This window comes from Nyctereutes procyonoides, unplaced genomic scaffold (genome assembly GCF_905146905.1).
Source record: "Nyctereutes procyonoides isolate TBG_1078 unplaced genomic scaffold, NYPRO_anot_genome, whole genome shotgun sequence".
In the NCBI taxonomy this organism is placed as follows: domain Eukaryota; kingdom Metazoa; phylum Chordata; class Mammalia; order Carnivora; family Canidae; genus Nyctereutes; species Nyctereutes procyonoides.
In genome coordinates this window covers 18602589-18615761 of record NW_026575047.1, presented here as the reverse complement: position 1 = coordinate 18615761, position 13173 = coordinate 18602589, and the positions used below count along the sequence as shown (strand labels likewise).

General features: G+C 36.7%; 1 protein-coding gene across 8 annotated transcripts in view; it reads right to left on the bottom strand.

Moving 5' to 3' along the window:
- KLHL5 (kelch like family member 5) overlaps window positions 1-13173 on the bottom strand; it is an 86629-nt gene that overhangs the window by 19471 nt on the left and 53985 nt on the right. For all 8 annotated transcript variants that reach the window (XM_055326510.1, XM_055326512.1, XM_055326511.1 and 5 more), the window contains one exon: window positions 1582-1806. In XM_055326510.1, coding sequence (XP_055182485.1) covers window positions 1582-1806 — 225 coding nt within the window. The remainder of the gene's footprint in view (window positions 1-1581; window positions 1807-13173) is intronic.

The window sequence follows — 13173 nt, the reverse complement described above, 5'->3', positions numbered from 1 at the left end:
TACCATATGATTCTACTCATAAATGGAATCTAAGAAATGAATAAAGAAAGGACAGAATCAGAACTATGAATATAGAAACAAATTGATGATTGAAGGAGGGGAGGGAGATGGAAGGCTGGGCAAAACAGGTGGAGAGGGAGACATAGGCTTCCAGTTATGAAATGAGTAGGTCACAGAATTAAAAGAGCAAAAGGAATACAGTCAATGATAATGATACAGGGATGTGTAATGGGACAGATGGTAGCTATACCTGTGGTGAACACAGAATAACGTATAAACTTATCAAATCACTTAGTTGTATACCTGAAACCAATGTAACATTGTGTATCAACTAGCCTCAAATAAATATGATTATAAATAAAAATAAAAATATATATACATATATATATATACTATTATATATAGTATATACTATTATATATATATATATATATATATATATATATATAGTCTTTTTCTCTAGTCTTTGAATCTGGGCTTGCCCATGTGACTTGTTTTGGCCAGGGCAACATTAGCAAACATGATGCAAGCAGAAGTTTGAAAAGTTTGTGCACTGTGGCTTGCCTTATGCTGCTTTTGAAACCTTGTGACTGCTACCATGTGAAGAAGCCAGGCTAACCTGCTGAATGATTAGAGGCATGTGGCCCAGGTGTCTCGGTTGCCCAGGCCAACAACCTGCCTACCACTACACATGTGAATGAGGCCATTCTAGATCACCTAACTGACCTGCCAGTCCACCGGAGATCCATGAGAAAACCCAGCAGAAATACTCCAAGGTAGCCTAAACCAGAAGAATGGCTCAGCTGACCCACAGATCCATGAGCTAAATATATCGTTGTTGTTTTAAACCTCTATTTTGCTATGTAATGCAGGAAAAGTTGGGTGATACAGATACATGTCAAGCCCCATCAAATTTTATTCCCATCTGTTCACTCTCATCAAACAGTTCTATTTCACCTATTCTTTCTCCTTTCAAAAAAAAAAAATAGATCATGTACTACAAGATCCTAAATTATCTTCTGTCATCTCAGAGTGAGCCATCAGTTCCTTTAGAGTAAAGACAGTGTCTTCGTCATCTTTGTATACCTACTGAGCAAAGAGCATGGCACATAGTACATGCTAATCAATGTCAGTTCAGTGAAATGCTGAATGAAAGAACAAAAAGTCTCTATCATATTCTCTGTGCCACCTCATGATTTCTCTGGGTTTTTACTCATTTCTGCTGAAAAACCAAGGATATAGATGGGAACAATAATGCTAAAGATTTTAAATCACCATTTCACTCAGTTTAGATTAATACTGATTGTCAAAACAAAGCACATATTTAAAAAGGTGGCCTATCACTCCATCATGTTACAATTAAATCCTTAAATATCCATGTTTTTACTTGTGCTGGATGCTGTTACATTTTTGTATATTCTTGTCTTCTCTGATGCTGTTTCTCAGTTCAGGAGCACATAAAGGAATGCTTCGTGACTAACTGTTGCTCACAATGGTCTACTTCTGCCTGGTATGGAATGGAAAAATGTAATGGATGCCTAATATATGATATCATGAATGAACCTGCATAATTATACTCACCAAGGCCATGCCTATGGGTGGACATAGGAGGCATCACACTCCAGGTTTTTGTTTTGGGGTTGTAGCATTCTACAGTGTTCAAAGTCTTCAGTCCATCTCTTCCTCCAACCACATACAGTTTGTCATCTAACACTGCAACACCAAACTGTAGCCTCCTCCCATTCATATTTGCTACAGGAGTCCACATATTTGTACGAAGATCATACTTTTCAATGCTTGTTGCTCCTTTAACAGTAATATATGGAAATTATGGAAATAAAAATCTCACCATGTTTGAGTATTTTATGAATTCATACATATAAAACAAATCATGATTTTCTAGCATTGACAATAATAATTTTATTGTATTTCAGTGAGCTTCTGCATGGTCAGGATTCTGCTTATATCTCTGACCCCACCTCCTCCTATTCTCTAGGCCATACACAAGGCTCTGTATTAAAAGGTCAAGTAAGAAAGGATTATTTGTAACAGCTAGAAGTTGGGGGAAAAGGAAGGTAGATTAGTGTCATGGAAGCCAACGTAAAAAAAAAAATGTAGCAGATAGTTTTGAAGGAAGATGGAGGCAGAGTAAGAGGACCCTAGGCTCCCCAACTCCCACAAATACAACTAGATAAACAGCAAATCCTAAATAGGAAAGAATCTGAAGACTGACAGAAGAAACTCCACAACTAAAGGTAGGGAAGAGGCTACAATGAAGATGGCAGGACGTGTGGAGGCACGGCTTGGGAGAGAAATGGATTGTGGTTAATGCAGTGAGGAGGGAGCCATGGTCTCAGATAAGGGTAGGAGGCAAACTAGCACACAGGGGGTACATGGGAAAATAAATCCCCTTGGCAATTGGCTTGGCAAGTGAGAGGGCCTGAATTTCATGAGGTCTTGCAACCAGTGGGGCTTAAAGTCTGGAGTTTTAACAGTTAGCATGCTTGGCTCTGAGAGAGGTTGGAGGACACTAGGGCTGCCCCTGAAGAAGAGGCAAGGGAAACAGAATGCAGACGTACAGCATGGAAACAGCGATCTGAAGAGCACCTGGGGCACACAGTGAGCATGTCCCAGAGAGGCAGCATTCATGGAGGCCTCTCCAGGAACAAAGGAATTGGTAGATGCCATGTCCTTCCTCTTGCTCCTCAGCAGAAGCATGGGGCTACCTACAGGAACCAGTGCAGTGCCAACACTTACCACCTACCTTATTTACATCAAGTTCTGTTCCCCCAAACTCCAGCAGAACTGCCCTTCCCAGTCACACTTGCCTCAGTGCCAGCACAGCAGGCCCCTTCCTCAGAAGACTAGCCCAAACCCCTGCCAACCAAGGAGTTTTGTGAGGCCTCAGTTCCAGTGGTGGTGGTGATAGGTCTCATTTCACAAGCAGACCAGAGCATGCCTAGTTCAAATGCACAACACTCAGGCCAGGCACCAAATGCTGCCTGTAACAAGCAAAGACAGCCTCTGCAGACAACTGGTCTGAAGGATAAAGTGACCAGGCCACAATAGCAGAGTACACACAGCACACTGGAGACACTCCCAGAAGCACCAGGCCCTGGAAACTATTCTGCCGGGCACTATAAGATCTTTTATTCAGGAGATGCAGCTGACTTTTCTAACATAGAGAAATAGGCACGGAGACTTAGACAAAATAAGACAGGAACTGGATCCAAATGAAAGAATAGGACAAGGTCACAGCTGGAGATCTAAGCAAAACAGATTTAAGTAACATGCCTGATGGAGAATTTAAAGCAATGATCATAAGGATACTCACTGGTCTTGAGAAAGGAGTGGAGGACATCAGTGAGACTGAGAATAAACTTAGAGAATTCATGACTCCATCAAACATAATTAAGATTCATATAGGAGTCCCAGAAGAAGAAGGGACAGAAAAAAGGGCAGAGAACTTATTTAAAGAAATAATAGCTGAAAACTTCCCTAACTTGGGGAAGGAAACACATATCCAGATCCAGGAGGCACAGGATCCCCCAAAAAAGTCAGTAAAAGCAGACCTATACCAAGGCTCTGTAACCCACACCAAAATATCTTGTAATTAAAATGGTAAAATATAATGATAAAAAATATTCAAGGCAGCAAGACAAAAGAACATAATTACATACAAAGAAACCCTATGATGCCAGCAGCAGATTTTTCAGCAGAAACTGTCTATGCCAGAAACTTACCAGGCCAGAAAAGAATGGTATAATATATTCAAAGTACCAAGTGGGTAATATTTGCAACTAAGAATACTCTATCCAACAAGGCTATCATACAGAATAGAAGGAGAGATAAAGAGTTTCTCAGACAAACAAAAACTAAAGAAGTCCATGACCACTAAACCAGCCCTGTGAGAGATATAAACGGGACTTTTTGATGGAAAGGAATGACAAAACAAAAAACAAACAACAACAACAACAGCAAAACAGTATGAAGGTAGGACACACAAAAGCAGTAAAAAGAATATTTCTTTTAAAAGTTGGTCAAGAAACTCACAAATAAAAGGTTGTAAAATAGGATACCATATATCCAAAATGTAGGGAGGACAGAAGAATGAATGGGTTCAAACTTAAATGACCATCAACTTAATATAGACTGCTATATACAAACCTAATGGTAACCACAAATCGAAAAACATTAATAAACAGGCAAAGAATAAAGAGAAAGAAATCCAAATATATCACTAAAGAAAACAAGCAAACCATGAAAGAAAGACAAAGAATCAGAGAAAATCTCCAGAAACAACCACAAAGCAAGTAATAAAATGGCAATAAATATGTATCAATAATTACTTTGAATGTAAATGGACTAAATCAAAAGATAATCAAAAGATATAGTATGACAGAACGGATAAAAAAAACAACAACCCATCTGTATGCTGCCTAGAAGAAACTCATTTTTGACCTAAAGACATTTGCAGGTTGAAAGTGAGGGGGTAGAGAAACATTTATCCTGCAAATGGATGTCAAATAAAGCTGGAGTAGCAATACTTATATCAGAAAAAACAGACTTAAAACAAAGATCGTAACAAGAGACAAAGAAAGACACTACTTAATAATAAAAAGGACAATCAAACAAGAAAATATAACAATGTAAATATTTATGCATGCAACACAGGAGAACCCAAATACATAAAACAATTAACAAACAAAAGGACCCAATTGATAACAATACAATAATAGCAGGGGGACTTTAACACCCCACTTATATCAATGGATAATCTAAACATAAAATGAACAAGGAAACAATGGATTTAGATGATACAGTGGACCAGATGGATTTAGCAGTTATACACAGAACATTTCACCCTAAAACAATATAATATACATTCTTTTCAAGTACACATGGAACATTCTCCAGAACAGATCACATATGAGGCCACAAAACAAGTCTCAAAAAATTTAAAAAGATTGAAGTCATACCATAAATCTTTTCTGACTACAATATTTTGAAACTAGAAGTCAACCACAAGAAAATCTGGAAAGGGGGATCCCTGGGTGGCGCAGCGGTTTAGCGCCTGCCTTTTGCCCAGGGCGCGATCCTGGAGACCCGGGATCGAATCCCACGTCGGGCTCCTGGTGCATGGAGCCTGCTTCTCCCTCTGCCTCTCTCTCTCTCTCTCTCTCTCTCTCTCTCTCTCTCTCTGTGACTCTCGTAAATAAATAAAAATTAAAAAAAAAAAAAAGAAAATCTGGAAAGACCACAAATATATGAAGGTTAAATAACATGTTAACTAAACAATGAATGGGTCAACCAGGAAATAAAAGAAGAAATTTAAAAATACATGGAAACAAATGAAAATGAAAATATAATGTTTTAAAGCCTTTGGGATATAGCAAAAGTGGTTCTAAGAGGGTAGTGTATAGTAATATAGGCCTATAAGAAAAATCTCAAACACCTAGCTTTACACCTAAAGAATAAACAAAACCTAAAATCAGCAGAAGGAAGGAAATAATAGAGATCAGAGCAGAAAGAAATGATATAGAAAATAAAAAAACAGATCAATGAAACCAGGAGATGGTTCTTTGAAAAAAAATCAATAAAATTGATAAATCTCTAGCCAGATTTATCAAGAAGAAAAGAGAAAGGATCCAAATAAATAAAATCACAAATGAGAATGTAGAAATAACCAATACTACAAAAATACAAGCAATTATAAAAGAATATTATGAAAAACTATATGCCCACAAATTGGACAACCTAGAAGAAATGGATAAATTCCTAGAAACATAAAACCTACCAAAACTGAAACAGGAAGAAATGGGAAATTTGAACAGACTAATAATCAGCAAAAAACTGAATCAGCAATCAAAAAACTCCTAACAAACTAAAGTCCAGGACCAGATGGCTTCATGGGAAAAATCTACCAAACATTTAAAGAAGAGTTAATACCAATTTTTCTCAAACTATTCAAAAAAAAAAAAGAAAAAGAAGGACAATTTCCAAATTCATTCTATGAGGCCAGTATTCCCTTGATACAAAACCAGATAAAGCCACCACACACAAAAAAGAATGACAGGACGATATCCCTGATGAACACAGATACAAAAATTCTCAACAAAATACTAGCAAATTGAATACAATAAATACATTTAAAAAATGAATCACCACGATCAAGTGGGATCTATTCCTGGGTTGCAAGGATGGTTCAATATTCACAAATCAACCAACATGATATATCACATCAATAAGAGAAAGGATACGAACCATATGATCATTTCTTTTCTTTCTTTCTTTTTTTTTTTTTTAGAGAAAGAGAGAGAGCAAGAGCATGAGCATGTGAGTGAGTTAGAGGAGGAGGCGCATAAGGAGAATGAGCAAGAGAATCTCAAGCAGCCTCCATGCCCAGGGTGGAGGCTGATGTAGAGCTCAATCTCATGACCCTGAGACCATGACCTGAGCTAAAATCAAGAGTCAGACACACTTAACTGACTGAGCCACCCAGGTGCCCCATTATCATTTCAATAGATGTAGAAAAAGCTTTATCAAGAAAAAAGGATTTTCTGGATAAAAATCCTCAACAAAGTAGCTTTAGAGGGAACATACCTCAATATAATAAAGGCCATGGCTAACATCATCCTCAATAGAGGAAAACTTAGGAAAACAAGACAAGGATGAATAGTCTTACCACTTTTATTCAACATAATACTAGAAGTCCTAGCTACAGCAGTCAGACAACAAAAAGAAAAAGGCATCCAAATTGGTAAAGAAGAAGCAAAAGTTCCACTATTTGCAGATGACATGATAATATATATAGAAAATCCAAAAGATAGAAAATCCAAGACTCCACCAAAAAACTGTTGGAAGTGATAAACGAATTCAGTAACAGGGTAAAAAATCAATTCTACAGAAATCTATTGCATTTTTATATGCCAATAATGAAGCAGAGAAAGAGAAATTAAGAAAACAATCCTATATACAATAACACCAAAAATAATAAGATATCTAGGAATAATCCTAACCAAAGAGATGAAAGACTTGTACTCTGAAAACTATAAAACATTTCTTTCTAATGAAAGAAATTGAAAATGACACAAAGAAATGGAAATACATCTCTCTGTGTGACTATCATAAATAAATAAAAAATAAAAAAAATAAAAAAAAAGAAATGGAAATACATTCCATGGTTATGGACTGGAAGACCAAATGTTGTAAAATGTCCACACTACCCAAAGCAGCTACTTTATAGCCTGCTATAAAGCAAGCTACTCTATCATCTATCTATCTATCTATCTATCTATCTATCTATCTATCTATCCATCCATCCATCCATCTATCCATCTATTTTTTTAAGTGGACTCCATACCGAGCATGGAGCCCAACATGGGGCTTGAACTCACAACCCTGAGATCAAGGGCTCAGAGCAAAAGTTGGATACTTAACTGTCTGAGCCACTGAGGTGCCTCTATCTATCTATCTATCTATCTATCTATCTATCTATCTACCTACCTACCTACCTACCTACCTATCATCTATCTATCTATCTATCTATCTATCATCTATCTATCTATCTTTAAATAATCTCTATGTACAATGCCCAATGTGGGGCTTGAATTCACAATCCCAGATCAAGAGTCACATGCTCTGCTGTCTGAGCCAGCCAGACACCCCTGCAATCTATTCATTTAATGAAATTCCTCTCAAAATGCCAACAGCATTTTTCATAGAACTAGAACAACCCACCCTAAAATTTGTATGGAACCAGAAAAGACCCCAAATAGCCAAGGAAACCTTGAAAAAGAAGAGCAAAACTGGAGGCATCACAATTCCAGACCTCAAGTTATATTACAAAACCGTAGTGATCAAAATAGTATGTTACCGGCACAAAAAGAACACATGTATATCAGCAGAATGGAATAAAAAACTAGAAAAAAACCCCAAAATTACATGGTCAATTAATCTTTGACAAAACAGGCAAGAATATCCAATGGGAAATATGCAGTCTCTTCAACAAATTGTATTGGAAAACCCGACAGCAACATGCAAAAGAATGAAACTGGACCACTTTCTTACACTATATACAAAAACAAATTCAAAATGGATGAAAGCCCTAAATGTGAGACCTAAAACCATAAAAATCCTAGAAGAGAGCACAGGCAGTAATTTCTTTGACATTGGTTACAGCAGCTTTTTTCTAGATAGATTCCCTGAGGCAAGGGTAAAAAGCAAAAATAAACTATTGAGCCTATACCAAAATGAAAAGCTTCTGCACAGCAAAGGAAACAATCAACAGAACTAAAAGGCAACCTATGGAATGGGAGAAGATATTTGTAAATGACATATCTGATAAGGGGGGAGTATCCAAAATATATAAAAAAACTTATATAACTCAACATCCAGAAAACAAATAATCCAATTAAAAAATGGGTAGAAGACGCGAACAGATGTTTCTTCAAAGAAGATAAACAGATGGCCAATGACACATGAAAAGATGCTCATCATCACTCACCATCAGGGAAATGCAAATCAAAACTACAATGAGATATCACTGCCCACCTGTCAGAATGGCTAAACTAAACAACACAAGAAACAACAGGTGTTGGTGAAGATGTGGAGAAAGAAGGACCCTCTTGCACGGTTGGTGGGAATGCAAACTGGTGTGGCCACCGTGGAAAGCAGTATGAAGGTTCCTCAAAAGGTTAAAAACAGAACTACCTTACAATCTAACAATTGCAGTATGGGGTATTTACCCAAAGAATACAAAAGCACTAATTCAGAGGTGCCTGGGTGGCTCAGTCAATTAAGCAATCGACTCTTGATCTCAGCTCAGGTCTCAATCTCAGGGTCATGTGTTCAAGCCCCACATTGGGCTCCATGCTAGGCATAGAGCCTACTTTAAAAAAAATTAATTCAAAGGGATACATGTACCCCTATATTTATAACAGCATTATTTATGATAGCCAAGATATGGAAAAAGCCCGAATGTCCACAAATTGATGGATAAAGAAGCTGTGGTATATATGTACAATGAAATATTACTCAGCCATAAAAAAGAATGAAATTTTGCAATGGCATGGATAGAGCCAGAAAGTACAATGGTAATGCTAAGTGAAATAAGTCAGAGAAAGACAAATACCATGTGATTTCACTCATATCGGAATTTAATGAAAACAAAACAAACGAACATGGGGGAAAAGAAAAGAGGTAAACCAAGAAGCAGACTCTTAACTATAGAGAACAAAATGATGATTACCAGAGGAGAGGTGGGGGGGATGGGTGAAAATAGGTGATGGGGATTAAGGAATGCAATCATGATGAGTACCAGGTGATTAAAATAAAAACTTAAAAAAATTTTTTGTAGCAAGTAAAAACTACTAACTATTAAATGCTACCTAGGGGAGCAAGTAAGATTAAGACTACAAAGTATTATTGGATTTAGCTTCATGGAAGTCATTGACAACTTTATGGAGAGTCCCTTGTCTGACTGGCTAAGACATGATGGGGAGGTGAGAGGATGATAGATAATGAGCATAGATGATTCTATGAGAAGTTCAGCTATAAAAGGGAGGCGAGAGATGGGAGTTACTAGGTAGATTGAGAGAGGTTTTGTTTTGTTTTTAAAACCTGATAAACTTGAGTTTGCTTGAATGCTACTGGGAAGGATCTAGTTGGGAGGAAAGAAGCTGAAAATACAGATGGAAGGCATCCACTTAAGAAGAAGGTTCCTTAAAAAAAAAAAAGAAAGAAAGAAAGAAAAAAAAAAGAAGTTTCCTGGGCAGCTCGGGTGGCTCAGCGGTTTAGCGCTGCCTTCAGCCCAGGGTGTGATCCTGGAGACCCGGGATTGAGTCCCACGTTGGGCTCCCTGCATGGAGCCTGCTTCTCCCTCTGCCTGTGTCTCTGCCTCTCTCTCTGTCTCTCATAAATATATATATATATATATATATATATATATATTTTTTTTTTTTTTTTTAAAAGAAGAAGGTTCCTGAGGAGGCAGGAAAGGGCAGTGTCAGAACACAGGTGTGGGGCTGGCTTTCCTAGGAGGGAGGGGATACACATTCTGTTGCAACGTGGAAGGACAAGAGTGTAAGCGCAAATCATGAACTTTGGAAACTAAGAATGTGGGAAGTCCAGGAGTAACTGTCTGTTCCTATCTACATTTTTTTAAGAATTAAAGTATTCCAGGGGCACCTGGAGGTTCACTCTGTTAAGTGTCGTCTGACTCTTGATTTCAGCTCAGGTCATTATCTCATGGTTGTGGGATCGATCCCCACATCAGGCTCTGCACTCAGCATGGAGTCTGCTTCAGACTATCTCTCCCTCTCCCTCCCACTCACTCATTCACTCTCTCTCTCTTTCTCTCTCTGAAAATAATAAAGAAAATCTTAAGAAAAAAAGAATTAGAAGATTCCAAGAACTCTTTTGTTTTCTTTATGAAGTGAGAAAAAAAGTTAAAAGCCTCACCCCTCTAAAATAATCCAACCTCCATTTATGAAGAGTTCAATTAGATTCTATTTTACTTTTCTCTAAGTGTCTAATACAACATGCAATCAGAGCTATTTTTAGAGAATTAGAATCAGGACAAATATTTATTCCAAAGTATTTGTTATAATTGGTTCATCAGAGCACCAATACTATTGATAGTCATATATAGATAGATAGATACACATACACAGAATATTCTATTTTCTGATGTTGTGGTTTTTATTTTTTGATATACCCTACAAAATTCATAAGCTACTTGAAATATGTTCCAAGTCTTTTTCCATCTCTGTATTCTTTTTCTTTTTTTTTAAGATTTTATTTTAAGTAATCTCTACACCCAGCATGAGCTTGAACTCACAGCCCTGAGATCAAGAGCCACACATTCCACAGACCAAGCCAGCCAGGTGCCCCTATTTGTTTTCACAGCAACAAACAGAGTTCCTTGTATATAGTAGTTGTTCAAAAATAATTTTTGAGCTTGAATAATCTTTATAATTTTTAGCTATAATGAGATTTTATTCATACACTCAGATTATTTTATGTAATAGGATAGTTTATACATCACTCTAAATTTGATGTTTAAAATTATCTTCATTCTGTCATACAAAAAATCCAGTTCACTAAGCAGCATCATGGTTCTACGAATTGGTAACTAAAATTTCCTTTGCTAACACCAAACAAAATTCTTTTTTTTTTGACATTCATCTTCCAAATTTTATTCATAACTGTTGAATATGTGTGTAAGAATGCAAATACATCATTACTAGAAAGATAATTTAAATAGCTAAATAGACATGGTATAAATAACTGCAACACAATGATACTACTGAATAAGTCAAAGCATGATATTTTATGACATTTTTGCAAAAAAAAGGGATATTTTTATGGGGTACTTTATATAATATTTATTTTTTAAAAAGATTTATTTATTTTAGGTGGGGGGTGCAGAGGGAGAGAGAAAATCTCAAGAAGACTTCCAGCTGAGCCCCACTTGGGGCTTAATCTCACCACCTGAGATCATGACCTGAGCTGAAATCAAGAGTTGGATACTTAACTAACTGAGGCACCCAGGTACCCCTATAATATTTCATTTAAAAAGAGGTAATATTGTTATCAGGGCTGTTGAACAGTGTTCTACCCCCAAATCCATGTTTATCCAGAACCTCAGAATATAAACTATTTTGAAAATGTGGTTTTTTTTTTTTATATAATTAGTTAAGATGGCAACATGTCATGGGAAAGTATGTTTGTGTGAGCAAACATAATTCTTAAAAAAAAAACAAAACCCAAAGATCTTCAAGTAACAAATTCCTAATAATTACAAAATTCTATATAAAAGGTTAAAACTTCCTTATACTAAAAGATTAACCTTTAAAAAAGTAAGCAGAAAAAAAAAGTAAGCAGAAATATATTCTAACTTTTTCTTAATGGCTATTTAGAAACATTTCCAGCTTATTTGTTGGGCCCTGTACTAAGGTATATGAAAGGACCAAGAACCCAATGATCCAGACTGGATGCAAATTGCTCTTCATTATAAAGACTTTGGGTATAAAATAAGTTATGGCCAGGGAAGATAGCTTGCATCGGATAGAAGGTGAGAACAACTGGCATCTAGGAAAGACTCAGGAATAAAGCTGGTCAAGTAATAATGGCCAGATTACAGAAAATCTTGGAAACTAGAAAGAGGATTTTACATCTTATGTGGTAAGAAATGAAGATCACTGTAGTCATTGAGCAGAGAAATGTTATGTAAACAGAAGAATTAATGAAGCAGAGGGTGTAGTCTCCAGAGTCCATGCCTTATTTGAATCCTGATTCCATCACTCGTTAACTGTGTACTCCTGGGAAAGACAGTTAACTTTTCTAGGGACAGGTATCCTAGGGCAATAACAACATTCAGCTCTTAGAATTATTATGAATATGAGATTAAAAATGATAGGTGAGGCACTTAGCATAATTCCGGGCACATAGTAACAACACAATGAATGAATGCTATTCACACTAAATGAACATGATTGAAAGATGTAGGCTGATAGGAGGCTACCAGGAACTGGAAAGTACCAATGGAAATTTAGAAGGATAAGACCCATTTGAAAGAAGACTTGGTGATTGTCAGAAGGTAAGATCTGGAAGGAAGGAAGGAAGGAAGGAAGGAAGGAAGGAAGGAAGGAAGGAAGGAAGGAAGGAAGGAAGGAAGGAAGGGAAGCATCTACAAATATAAAGCACCATATTATATGAGATAATATCTACACCCATATCTTTGTTACCATAAAGCTAAAAGTTAAATTACAGTAAAACTCTTCCAATTAGAGCTCCTATTTTTATATTCATTAAAGAAGTCACATGGAAATCTTTAGATGTGAATAATGCATTGAGGGCTTCAGTCATACAAATAATTCAAGAAATGGGGAAGGACAACCTTCATTTATATGGCAAATATTTATTGATGCTGCCTATGTGCAAGGAACTGTTTTAGGTGCTGTGGGATATATTGTTGAGAAAAACAAAACAAGTTTCTTGCTTCCCAGAGCTTACTTGGGGGGAAGAAGTAGACAGATCAGGTGTTATGAAGAAATATAAGCAGAAGAATGAGATAGAAGGAGGTAGGCAAAAGATTAGAAAGCGATGGGCAGGTGATGATTGGCCATGAAAGTCTTTTTTTTTTTTTTGTAAATTGATGTTTGGAGATGA